Source organism: Saccopteryx leptura, chromosome 6 (genome assembly GCF_036850995.1).
Source record: "Saccopteryx leptura isolate mSacLep1 chromosome 6, mSacLep1_pri_phased_curated, whole genome shotgun sequence".
In the NCBI taxonomy this organism is placed as follows: domain Eukaryota; kingdom Metazoa; phylum Chordata; class Mammalia; order Chiroptera; family Emballonuridae; genus Saccopteryx; species Saccopteryx leptura.
The window spans coordinates 129,294,174-129,307,555 of record NC_089508.1 but is presented as its reverse complement, the minus strand read 5'-3'; the positions used below and the strand labels follow the sequence as shown (position 1 = coordinate 129,307,555).

General features: G+C 56.0%; 1 protein-coding gene and 1 long non-coding RNA gene across 2 annotated transcripts in view; both read left to right on the top strand.

Annotated features, from left to right (window-relative positions):
• The window catches only part of CSPG4 (chondroitin sulfate proteoglycan 4), a 37,951-nt gene extending 33,352 nt beyond the window's left edge, over window positions 1-4,599 (top strand). The window contains exons 9-10 of the mRNA XM_066342589.1: window positions 1,424-1,607; window positions 1,908-4,599. Of these exons, the coding sequence (XP_066198686.1) occupies window positions 1,424-1,607; window positions 1,908-3,742 (2,019 nt within the window). The 3' untranslated portion in view covers window positions 3,743-4,599. The remainder of the gene's footprint in view (window positions 1-1,423; window positions 1,608-1,907) is intronic.
• The window catches only part of LOC136376674 (uncharacterized), a 285,392-nt gene that overhangs the window by 129,683 nt on the left and 142,327 nt on the right, over window positions 1-13,382 (top strand). The window lies entirely within an intron of this gene.

Genomic DNA, 13,382 nt, shown 5'->3' with positions numbered 1-13,382 from the left:
TAGGTTAGTAACTTTACTTTATAAAATTTATAAAGCAGAGTTACAGCAAGTTAAAGCATATAATAATAATACTTACCTAGTACCTTATGTCGGATTTTTGCTAAGTTTGGCAGAATAAATCTTTATAAAACAACTTACTATAGTTAAATCTATCTTTTTATTTATATTTTGGTTGCTCCGCTACCACCCACCATGAAAGCTGGAACGCCCACTAGTGGGCGGTAGGGACAGATTGACCACCACTGGTTTAGAACAAACTGTCGGGGGGAAGGGAGCAGGGGCCCAATCTGGAACACGGTTTGGAGGCTACTACACTGGTCCAAGCCAAAGGTGATGGGATTGGGAGGAGCAGGGAGGTTAGGGATGACCCCAGAGTTCAACCTGAGCTGTGAGAAGGGCAGAGCAGCTGTCTGCCACAGTGAGGGCGTATGGAGAGGGTTAGGATCAGGACTCTGCATGCAAGGCACTTTGAGATGCCCACTAGACACCCCCAAGGAGCCACCAAGGATGTGGAAGCCTGGGGTTCCAGAGAGAGCAGTCAGGGCGGGTGACGCACTTGGGGGTCGTCCACACAGTGGGCACTGGGGACTGGACAAGAGTACGTGGGCCTGTCTGTGGACAGAAAAAACTCCCGAGGCTGAGCCATAGATGCTGGGAGCAAGGGGACCAAAAGAGTCTGTGAAAGAGCAACTGCTGAGGTAGGAGAACTGGACGGGACAGCGGCCATCCTGGAAGTAAGGGTGCAGTGGAGGAAGGGGTGCTCATGGGGGGCAGGGTAGTTGAGGCCTGACCCTTCACCCCTGGGTCTAACAACACAGAGGCCACTGGCTCCATTGGCCAGCTCTGGAGCAAAGCCTGGGAGGTGGACTGTGGGCTAAGGGCAGCCAGGGACAGGTGGCAAATGGTTGTGGGAAAAGTATGGTCGAGTTTTTTCTTCACGGTAGAAGAATGCCACGGCTGCATGATGATGAGAATAGTCCATCACTGGAGGGGTTGAGGGGAGACTTACGGCCCAAGAAACAGAAGGGAGGTGGTAGAGGTGGGTTTTCGGTGGGGGCAGGGTTTGGTGCAGAGAGGGAGGGCCTCTGTGGAGGAAGAGCAGACAGAGTGTCACTATCCCTGAAGGAGGCGCAGAGAAGAGATCCACCCTGAGCAGCAGGGCCCATGTTTGACACGGACGTCTGGCTATAGAACCTAGGTCTTCACTGCCCTGTGGCTGCCTAGTGGTGACCCAACAAGCCAGCTATGGAGAGTGCAGGGCACAGGCACAGAGGCTGGCATAATAGGGAAAGCCTAAAGTGAGGCTGGGCACTGAGGGGTAGTCGGGATAGAGTGGAGTGCCCAGTGCCAGCTTGGGAAGGGGCTCTTGGGCTCACACAGCCTGGACCTGCCTCTTCCCAACACTGAGGTCTCTCTCCCACAGGTGTATGCCAGGAATGTTCTCTACGAGCACAGGATGCCTGCGGAGCCCTTCTGGGAGGCCCATGACACCCTGAAGCTGCGGCTGGCCTCACCCCCTGCCCCCGATATGGCTGCCACCCTAGCTGTCACTGTGTCTTTTGAGACTGCCTGTCCCCAGCGCCCCAGCCGCCTCTGGACAAACAAAGGTGAGAAGCATGACAAGCTGGCAATGCTAGGGGGACACTGGGGGAGGCCCAGAGAGGAGGAGACATAGGCAGGGTCAGACCGCAGGACCTGAGATGCTACAGGGAGAGGAGGACAGGGAGAGAGGCTTTGAGGTCAAAGGGGAGGCATGGCCCTTGTTCCTCCTGAGAACTCTGAGCCCCATCCTGGGGTACCTGTCCTGAGGGAGGAGGCAAACCTTGCTTGGGGGCCCCGGTCTGTGGGTCCATCCATGGTTATACCCTCCGTGGACTGAACCTTCTCAGCCTGTTTTTCACCCCCAGGTCTCTGGGTCCCCGAAGGCCAGCAGGCCAAGATCACCAGAGCCGCCCTTGACGCCTCCAATCTCCTGGCCAGCCTCCCGTCAATCCAGCGCCCAGAGCACGATGTGCTGTTCCAGATCACGCAGTTCCCCACCCGGGGCCAGCTGCTGGTGTCTGAGGAGCCCCTGCATGCTGGGCAGCCCCACTTCCTGCAGTCCCACCTGGCAGCAGAGCAGCTAGTGTATGCCCACGGTGGTGGGGGCACCCAGCCAGATGGCTTCCACTTCCGTGCCTATCTCCAGGGACCGGCAGGGGCCTCCGTGGGGGGACCTCAGACCTCAGAGGCCTTTGCCATCATGGTGCGGGACGTGAATGAACGGCCACCCCAGCCGCAGGCCTCCATCCCACTCCAGATCACCCGTGGATCCCGTGCCCCCGTCTCCCGGGCCCAGCTGAGCGTGGTGGACCCAGACTCGGCTCCGGAGGAGATTGAGTTCAGGGTGCAACGGGCACCCCACAACGGCTTCCTGAGCCTGGCAGAGACCAGTGTGGAGCCTGTGAGCCACTTCACGCAGGCCGATGTGGATGCTGGGCGGCTGGCTTTTGTGGCCAACGGGAGCAGTGTGGCAGGGATCTTCCTGCTGAGCGTGTCTGATGGCACCAGTCCAGCCCTGCCCATGTCCCTGGCAGTGGACGTCTTGCCATCCACCATTGAGGTGCAGCTGCAGGCACCCCTTGAGGTGCCTCAAGCCTTAGGGTGTTCCTCACTGAGCCGGCAACAACTCCGGGTCATTTCAGACCAGGAGGAGCCAGACGCCACATACCGCCTCATCCAGGGGCCCGGATACGGGCATCTCCTGGTGGGCGGGCAGCCAACGACAGCCTTTAGCCAGCTCCAGGTAGACCAGGGCAAGGTAGTCTTTGCTTTCACCAACTTCACTTCCTCCCATGACCACTTCAATGTCCTGGCACTGGCCAGGGGTGCCAATGCCTCAGCCACAGTGAATGTCACTGTGAAGGCTCTGCTGCGTGTATGGGCTGGTGGGCCATGGCCCCAGGGTACCACCCTGCGCTTGGATAACACCATCCTAGATGCGGGTGAGTTGGCCAACCGCACGGACAGCATGCCCCGTTTCCAGCTCCTGGAGGGACCCCGGCACGGCCGTGTGGTCCGTATGTCCTGGGCCAAGACAGAGCCTAGGGATGGCCAGCCTGTGGGGCAGTTCACTCAACAGGATCTGGAAGAGGAAAGTCTGGGGCTGGAGGTAGGCAGGCCGGATGGCAGGTCCCCTGGTCCTGCTAGTGACAGTCTCACTCTGGAGCTGTGGGCAAGAGGTGTCCCGCCTGCAGTGGCCTCGCTAAACTTCACCACCGAGCCTTACAATGCAGCCCAGTCCTACAGCGTGACCCTGCTCAGCCTCCCTGAGGCTGCTCAGACAGAGGCAGGGGGGCCAGAGAACAGCCCCACAATGGGTGAGCCAGGCCCTGCAGCCTCCAGCCCCATGCCCACCACGGCCAGAGGCAGCTTGCTGGGCTTCCTCGAGGCCAACATGTTCAGTGTCATAATCCCCGTGTGCCTGGTGCTCCTGCTCCTGGCCCTCATCTTGCCTCTGCTCTTCTACCTCCGCAAACGCAACAAGACAGGCAAGCACCACGTCCAGGTGCTAGCAGCCAAGCCCCACAACGGCCTGGCTGGCGACACGGAGACCTTCCGCAAGGTCGAGCCCGGCCAGGCCGTCCCACTCACAGCCATGCCTGGCCAGGGGCCCCTGCCAGGAGGCCATCCTGACCCAGAACTGCTGCAATTCTGCCAGACATCCAACCCTGCCCTTAAAAATGGCCAATACTGGGTATAAGGCCTGGCCTGAGCCCAGACACTGATTGGGCCAGGACAGGCTTGCTCAGACCCCAGCCCCACTGCTCCCGTGCTCTGGTTCTATCGATGTGTCCCCAGAGCCAGAAAGACCTGAGGACACCAGGGGTGGAGGATGCCAGGAGGAAGTGTCAGGGGTCCGGAATACAGAGGAGTCGAGAACTGGGATCTCCTCAGCTCACGCCACTGGAGAGCTACAAGGGGCCAAGGGCAGAGGCGGGCAGAGGGAGTCAGTCCCCTGCCCTGGAGCTAGCTGTCAAAACCAAAGTGATCTACATGGATCAGGATTCTGGGTCCAGAGTCTGTGAACCTCTTAAGGGCAAGGAAAAGAAAGGAAAGTGAGGGGCAGACAGGGTTCCTGGATGTTTCCTCTAAGCCAGGCCTCCCCCTCATCTCTCCAGGGTGGAGAGGAAAACTTTTCCCCCTGGTCTTTTCAGGGAGAAGGTCTTCCCTGGAGAAGAGGGGAGGAGGAGAGAGCCCCTCCACTCTAGAAGACATAAGCCCATAGAATATGTTCAGAGCGCAAGGTGGGTGGGTTGCTCTGGGGGCAGGTTTATTTAAGGGAGATTGCAAGGAAGCTACTTAACTTGATGCTGAGCTAGCCCAGATGGGTGGAGCCCGTGGAGGCATGGGATGGGTGGGGGTCTGCAGCTAGCGCATCCTCAGCTCCATGGGCTGAGGGCTAGGCAGGCATGGATCTGTGGCCCTGCAGCTGGTTGGTTGGGGCGCACACAGGGTCTACAGCCATGGGCACTGCAGTTCCTATGCCCCCAAGGACTGGAAGGCAGGCCATTGGGCCACTTGGTTCAATGGAGCCTGGATAAACAGTGCTTCAGAGGTTCTGGGCAGCTGTGTGTTGTTTGTCTGACCATGCCCTGGGCCTTTGTCCACACCGACCCACACTCCCCTGGGCCTCAGGCAGCAAGATGGCTGGGGCCACAGGAACCCTGGATGTCTACCGCCTAGGACTTCCCAAATCTCTGCCCTCTCTTTGTGGGATAGGACCAAAGCCTTTTGGTTTCATAGACATAGGCCAGGCCCTCTTCAAAGAGCACAAAGCAAAAAAGGAAACCTGGAGAGGTTCAATGTCCACCCCTGGATCTCTTAGCCTGAGTTCTGGCCTCCACAGCCCTATCCCTCCACCCTCACCTCTCAAGAGACTGGAGCAACAAAGGTGAGGAGAGTGAGGGGAACATGGAGACCCCAAGACTGTGCCCTGGTGCTGATGGGGAGGCTGAGGCACTGCCACCCATGCTGCCTCCCCTCAGCTCCCTGGAGACTTTGCTAAGTCAGGTTCTGCTGGCTCTACCTTTCCAACAAGAGGACCAAGGGCGCCCCTTCTCAAGGCAGAGTAAGCAACAAAGGCCCTGAAAGCTGTGTCCCAAGAGGTTATCTTTGGTAAAGGGTGGGTTTAAGACATGGAGTCTCCAAACAACCCCAATAAGTTCCTGAGGAGCCACTGCCCCGCCCTTCTGGCCCTTTCCCTATTGACGGTCTCCCGGAGTTGGAGGCAATGAAGACAGATTGCAGGTGGAAGTACTCAGAAGAAGCATGAGAAGAGGTGTCTGAGTTCTAGGTTGGGGGTGTGGGGATGAGGCAGGGGCCTGAGCACAGCCAGATTGGGAGTGGAGAGCCCCAGCTGGCTTTTGGCAGCTGACTTGCATCTGGTGGCGACTCGCCTCCTCCTGTGCCTCCACATCTGTGACATCTAAACTGGGAACAAGGGCAAGAAAGGGTATCTGCTCCTCCCCACCGGCCCCTGGACCGCCCCTCCCTCCGACGCCCTCAACATCTCAGCATCCAGCCACCTAAATGATTCAGCAAGGCACCTGGAATCCTGGTGTGTCACTGCTGAAAGGGTCCCAGAGGACTGCAGGGCAACTGAGAGTCAGAGAGAGGAGCATCATACAAGACAAGGCAGCTGTATAGTAGATCAGACCAAACCCCTAGGCCCAGCCAGCTCTTGCCATGCTGACCAGCCTGCCCCAAAGGGTGACCCAGGCAGGGCCCATACATGGGGACCCCCGCAGAGATCCTCCCATACCCAGAGCTCGCAGTCCTAGCCCAACTTCCAGGTCTGTTCAGCGCCCTCAGGACCAGCCTCTCACAGGGCCCTGCCAAGGGAGTCCGTGCCACACCCCATGCTTTGCCCTACCTCTCCCAGAAGCTCAGGGCTGGATCCACAGGGCCCTGATATCTGGGCCAGTCTCTACCCAGAGCAAACAGTTGCCTTGGAACTGTAAGCTGAGACAAGGTGATGGAGCCACCAGGCAGGGTCTGGTCTCAGCTTGGATTTCCCCCAGAGGGAAATCCAACCCTCCTTTCTCACACCAATGGCCTGGCCTGCCCTGCCCCCAGAGTCTGCTCTGGTCCTTCCAAGCCTCTTCTGGACAGTGTGGGCTGGCACCCAAGGCCTGGGCCAGCAGCTCTGTCAGGACCTTGCAGATCTCAGAAGTGCCCCAGAAGCTTAAGGGAGTGCTATTCACTTAAGATTCACCATCCCCTCCTGTTAAGGAGCCAGCTCCTCCCAGAAACTGAGGCTTGTGTACAAGTGATCAGGAATGTCTGGGAGCCTCTGACCCTCTCTCTCCCTCTCTCTCTCTTTCTCCCACACACAATGTGCATGTGTATGAACAGCTGTGCACCTCCAGATCTTCAGTTGCACTCCACGGAGATAAATACTAGTCCACATCTTGCCTGCATACGCACACAGACTTCAGAGATATGCACTCCTTGCCTGGGGCCTTCCCAAAGGCCCAGGTGCCCTGCCCATCCAGGGACCCCCCCCTGACCTCAGCAGCACTAGGAAGTGCCCCTGGGTGAGACGGATGGTGGTAGAGGGGTGTGTGTGTGGAGCAGGGGAGGGGCTTCCAGAGAGTCCGAGGTCTCTGGGTCCCAAACTCAGAAGCCCCACCCACCACCCTACATGTTTTAACATTGGGTGCTAAAGAAGGAGTGCACTTTAAGCTCCTCTCCTCGTTCTAGGAGCTGATCTGTGCAGTGCGGCTGCCATGGCAGCTGTAGAACCCATTGAGCAAGAACCCTCCTCCTCCACAGGAAGCAGAGTTCCCCAGCACCACCTTCCCTGATCCAGGGGAACTGCCAGGGCTGCTGACATCTTCCTCTGGGTGATCTTGAAGGGATGGAGGTACCTGGGCAGCCCTCAGGAGTTCTCTGATTGGGTCTCCTATTCCTGGCCATCACATGTCAGGGAGTCCTGGCCAGTAGGTGGAGCAGGAACAGGAACCAGATCTGCAGAAACCCACTCTCCACAGCTCCTGGCCCACCCCAGCCAGGTCTCCTCCATTAACACCATCCCTGTGTAGTTACCACTGTGATTAGTCCTGCGTTGGTAAGGGTGTTTTGTGCCAGAACTTCTGAGGGAGGTGCAGGCAGGCATCCACCCAGCCCTTCCTGACAAACCCCAAACCTACCAATGAGTACCTGCCACAACATGACATGGGCCTCACCCAGCACTGTAAGCTGGGTGATGAGGGGAAGCCCAGGGTGGGCAGCTGGCTCTGTCTGCTTACTTCTCTCTTTAGAGAGTGCTGCACATTTCCCTGGAAGTGGTAGCCACACAGCTGCTCAAGCAAGCACGCCCAGTTCACAGCCCCCACCCACCACACCCCATCACATTTCCATTCCATTCTCAGCACGGCTGGGTGCATGCAGTCTGTAACAGACAGCCACTGTCCTCACCAAGGGTGCTGGTTCCTCAGCAAGGGTTCCCCCTGGCCACTAGGGCTACTGGTGGATTGCAGTGTTCCTTCATGCTTCAGATGTCCCAAGACCTCCTAAAGACAGAAGCAGCTAGTGGCCAAAAAGGGGCTTTGGCCTGAACACAGCCTTACTGGGGGCTAGAGGAGCACCCCTGCTCCCAATCTGCTGGCCTGAAGCTGGGAGCTGATCGCAGGGCCCTTCCGACACCTGGTGCGGTCACTAAGGGCTCCAGTGACGAGTCCTGAAGGCCCAAGCTCAATGAGTTGTCTAAATCTTTGCTGCTCAAAATAGGGTCCATGGACCAGCAACACCAACACCTGGGAGCTTGTTGGAAATGGAGAACTGCAGGTACACCCCAGAGTGGCTGAATCACACTCTGAGTTGGGACAGGGTCCCAGGTACACAGAACACAACCAAACAGCAAAGCTGAAAACATACTAAGCCCTTCCCCTCGACCTCTGAGGAAACTGAGCCAAAGGGGCGGGGCCAGGCTAACCTCACACTCAGGCAGCTCCCTCTCTTTCATCTCACAGTGCACAGAGATGAATCATTAAAATTCCGCAGCACACCAAGACATATTTTTTTGCCAATCTGACAACAGCAACAAAAATATAGATATAATTTTGATTCATTCACACGGAATGGCTATTGTGTTGGCTGCTGTCTTTTTTTTTATTATTTGACAATCTCAGGGAAAAGAAAGAGGTCAGCGCCTCTGACTAGACAGTTGGGGACTGCACATTTTAAAAATTCTTGTGGTGTACTGAAAACGGCCGCACTGAGGCAGTGACCCAGCTAAAAGGAGGTCAGACCTTGTGACTCTGTTCCAGGGTTTTGTCTTTCACTCCGCCGGCAATAGACATTTACTAAACACCTACTTAAAGCACCTAACCCCTGTCCTTCTCCTCTACCCTCCTTTTTTCCCCTTACTCTCTTTTAGAGTCTCTCTATACCCCACACATTTGGCGGGATAGGGTTCTGATATGGCATCTCTGCTTCTGGGGCCCCCAGTGAGGTAGAGGGAAGCAGAGGAGGGCAAGGCTGCAGCCAAGCCCAATCCACTGGGAAGGGTCTTCAGGGAAGCAGCCCACTCCCACCCTTGCTGCCCTAAAACTGGTCCCAGAGAAATGCCGCACCTCCCTATACCCTGCCTTCTGCAACCCAGGTGGTCCTTCCCTCCCAGGCCCCTCCTCACTGGTCTGGGTCCCACAGACAGCGTGAGTGACAAAGGCAGTGTCTAGCCCAGGGGTCCCCAAACTATGGCCCGCGGGCCACATGCGGCCCCCTGAGGCCGTTTATCCGGCCCCCGTCGCACTTCCGGAAGGGGCACCTCTTTCATTGGTGGTCAGTGAGAGGAGCATAGTTCCCATTGAAATACTGGTCAGTTTGTTGATTTAAATTTACTTGTTCTTTATTTTAAATATTGTACTTGTTCCCGTTTTGTTTTTTTACTTTAAAATAAGATATGTGCAGTGTGCATAGGGATTTGTTCATAGTTTTTTTTATAGTCCGACCCTCCAACGGTCTGAGGGACAGTGAACTGGCCCCCTGTGTAAAAAGTTTGGGGACCCCTGGTCTAGCCCAAGTCACCAGTCAGTGCCTCTGTTTCACCAGCAGAGGAGGGGGAAGAAGCTAGCTGCCCATCAGGCCACCACCCAGGCTGGTCAGAAAGGAGGAGTGGGCCTCTCTGAGCTCGCTGTCCCACAGAGGGTAGGAGAACAGAGGCTGCCATGTTAACGATCCCATCTGCCCCCCAGAACAAATGTCAGCCATGGTCCCCAGTTTGGGTGCTACCCCGGTCCTGGCACCCCACTGGCCTCCCCTTCCAGGTTGCTGAGGCCCTGGCATGAGCAAAAGTCCTCAGTAACTTAGAGTAGATGTAGCTCAATGTTGTGCACTCCTTCCAAGCAGGGCACATCCTGGCCCAGGGTGAGGTCCACAGTAGATGTCCCGTAAACATTTATTGCCAGAAAAGAGCCCCTCCCTTCCCATAGGCTAGGACGTCTCTAACTACCAATCCCATCTGGACCTCCTTTCTTTTTTTTCTTTTTTCTTTCTTTTTTTTTTTTTTTTTTTACAGAGAGAGAGAGTTAGAGAGAGGGATAGACATGGACAGACAGACAGGAATGGAGAGATGAGAAGCATCAATCATTAGTTTTTCGTTGTGCGTTGCAACACCTTAGTTGTTCATTGATTGCTTTCTCATATGTGCCTTGACCTCGGGCCTTCAGCAGACTGAGTAACCCCTTGCTCGAGCCAGCGACCTTGGGCTCAAGCTGGTGAGTTTTTGCTCAAACCAGATGAGCCCTTGCTCAAGCTGGTGACCTCGGGGTCTCGAACCTGGGTCTTCCACATCCCAGTCCGACGCTCTATCTACTGTGCCACCGCCCGGTCAGGCTGGACCTCCTTTCTTAAGCTGCCTCCAGTTCCCCTGGTTTCCTGCATTCCCAGGGGTGCTGGGCATGCTCCCAGTTGCTGCTCTGGCTCCCAAATCCCTTTCACGGCCCAGGCAGACCTGACCCCAGGCCCTAGGTCTCTAGGGAGCAGGTTTGGTCTGTCTCTCCCAGACTCTTCAGAGACCACTCCTCTCTCCCTCCATAGTCACCCATGGCTTCCTCCCACACAGAAACTCCAGGCCTGTCTGGTCAGAAACCCATGGGCTTTTTCCACTTTCACCAAACCATCTGTGAGTGCCCACCAGACAGAGAGTGGATTACATGGGGCAGGAGGAGGCTACTATCCAAAGCCCTCCCACTCAGTCTCTTCCTACTTTGCAGCCCCTCCTCAGAACATCCTGTGCCAGCTGATCTAGCCAAGGCTGGCTTACCTCCTGACCCAACCTTCAGGAGCAAGGAGCACAGGAGAGCCAAAGGTGCTCCCACTGGTACCCCACCCGGAAGACCCCGCACACAGTTGGAGGGCTCAGAGTCCCATCTCAGTGGTATGACTGTCACGACCACACAGCCCACTTCCCAGAGGCTCGGAGCCCCTCCAGATGCCAAGGACACAGCACTCAGCGGTGGGACCTACCAAAACAGGCCAACAGACCAAGACGTCTTTTCAAAGGGCCATGGTAGCGAAGTTCTTAGGATAGCACCAGGCACGTAGTACATGCTCAGTAAACGTGGACAGCATGGTCAGATCTGTCATAACCGTGGTTATTTTGAGTTATCTGGTGCTTAACAACGTTCAAAGTTAATATTACTATTATTATTATAATTTATCACAGCACCCACAGCACCTGGCATGTAGTAGGTGCTAAGTAAGTGCTCAGTCGTTCTGGAAAGTTGTTCTGAAATGCACACCTTCCCCATCTAGACGAGAGGACATTGAGGCACTTTGCTGGGTCTGGAAAGGAAAGGGAAGTGTGTGGCAAGGAGTCACGGTCTGAATAGAAGCTGGCAGCCCCACCCTGCCCCCTCTCTTTCATCCCTCCCATCCCACTGATCCAGAGGACTCTCCCCTCCCTGAGGTTGGGGGGTGGGGTGGGTTGGGACTGTCTGGCCCACCTTGGAAGAGGAGGGCAAGGTGGGCTCAGAAACAGCACAGGGCCGTGCAAACCGGAACCTACACACACACCCTCCTCGGAGACCTGATATCCACGCTGAGGAGACATCCAGTATCACCTGCTACGAGCCAGGCACTGTGCTAGGCCTGGGGGACACACCAGTGAGCAAGACAGACAAACAGCAGCTGCCCTGAAGATACATGTAAACCCTAACTAACCCTTGCACTGAAGTATCTGCAAATGAGATTGTGTGATGTCTGGCATCTGTGGAAATCAAGGACTACATGGAGGAAAATATCAGCTCAGGGTTGATACCATAGAAGCTAAGGAATGGTACATGGGGATCCACTGTATGGTACTAATTTCTCTATTGTTACATGTGTTTGAAAATTCCCATAATAAAAAAGTTAAATACGTACCCATATGTAATTAGCAGTTGATAATAAGTAAAACGAAGAGAAATAAGGCAGGGTAGATGGGTAGGGCAGAAGGCTAAGACTACAAAGATTCTTTGCACAATCATGGAAGGCTTCTCCAAGTAGGTGACATGTAAGCAATGACCTGTGAACCACACAGATCTCCGGGAGGAAAAACATTCTGAGCAGAGAGGACTGCAAGTACGAAGGCCCTGAGGTATGGGCAAGCTTGGCCTATGTGAGGAACAGCCAGCAGTCCCCTGGCCTGGAGAGCCCTGTCCAAGGTGAGACCAGAAAGAGGACTTGCGGTCTGTGATAGGAGTTGGCACTCTCCTACACACGGCAGGAAGCCCTGGAGGTTGAAAGTGGGGTGGGGCAGGGAGACATACTTGATTTAGAACGTGATTTTAAAAGGTTGCTCTTGGCTCCTGTCGACAGTCATGGAGCAGGACAGAGAGCTTGGAGGCCACTGTGGTTGTCCAGGCAGGCGTGACTGAGTCATGGGCTAAGCAGCGAGCTGATGAAATGGGTCAGCTTTGGGGTCTCGTTTGAGGATCTGACGAAGCATTGCTCATGGATGAGATGTGGAAGGCGAGACAGGAGGTGCTGAGCATGGTCCATGGGCTTGAGCTCTGGGCTGAGAGGTAGCTCTTCCAAGCTGGGGACACAGGGCTGCAGGCAGAGCCCGTGGGCACAGGGGCACACAGTGCTCATTCAGCCACCACACCACTGATGCACACACAGGCGCAGGTTCAGAGCCCCTACCCCACCCTCATCCTTCCCAGCTCACCCTCAGCACTCACAGGACTTGCCTGCTCCCCAATGTTTCCCCACCAACTCTCATTCTTGCCCACGTTGGTTCCTTTAACAAGGACACTCCAGACTCGAATTCTTCACAGAGATCAGAGCCTGGTCCCCGACTCCAGCTCCCTGCCCTTGGTCTCACCTGTCCAGTCCCATCTTCCGTGACCAGATCCTTCTCCCACACCCCAGCCTGAGGCACTACAGAATAGTATCACACAAGTATTTGCCCAGTGCTCTCTGTGGGCGATGCCCTCTGTCCTTTCACCTGGACTTGAAGGCCCCCGGCTGCCCCAGTACCCACCACCTGCCCCCCCACCCTCCCTGATCCCCATTCACTCTGCGGAAGGGTTGCCTACCCCCAACTCCCACCCAGCCTACCCGCCATGGACAGGCAGCCTGGGGCAGCAGGACAGGTCTGCTTCATGCTCAGGCAGACCTCAGCCCTACCCACCACCAAGCAAGCAGTTGCACCTCACACAGGTGACTCAACACCGCTGAGCCTTTGTTTGTTGGGAGAGGTTGGCAATGGTTCTCACCTTCCAGACTGCAATGGACAATAATTCCTGGGAGACCCTTAGCCCGATGCCCAGCACAGAGCAGCTACTTAATGGCAGCTGTTATACACTCAGGCCCACCCCTGCCTTCCTGGCCCATGTGGCTCTAAAGACATGGAACACCTGGGAGTGGTGATAACCACACACATAACCTTATACCCCTGTCATCACAATGCTGGGGAAACTGAGACTGCGTGGTGACTTAGCTGAGGGCCCCTGGTGACTCTCGAGGGGTCCTAAGGTGGAAGCCTGCTTGTGAGTCTAGGGCCGTGCTCTTCTATGTGTGGTGGGACACCTCCCGCCCTGGACTGACAGGAAGCTCCAAGGAGTCTGCGCCCATGGGGATAGGGTGGCAACACATGGCATGCCTCAAGGTCTGGGAGTGGCTTGGGGCCTTGTCCCAAGCCCAGTTCTGCCATCTGCCCAGTGTGTGGCCTGGGAGGACTCACCCAGTCAGTGGTCTCATCTATGAAATGGGGCACCCATCTCCCTGGCCTGAGGGCAGCTCTGAGTTTCTGTTCCATGGCCTACAAGCTCTGTGGTTCCTCACTGAGCATGTGCTCTGCACAGGCAGTCCTACCCACAGGTTTTGCTAAAAGCCATCGGAAATCCCTGTGA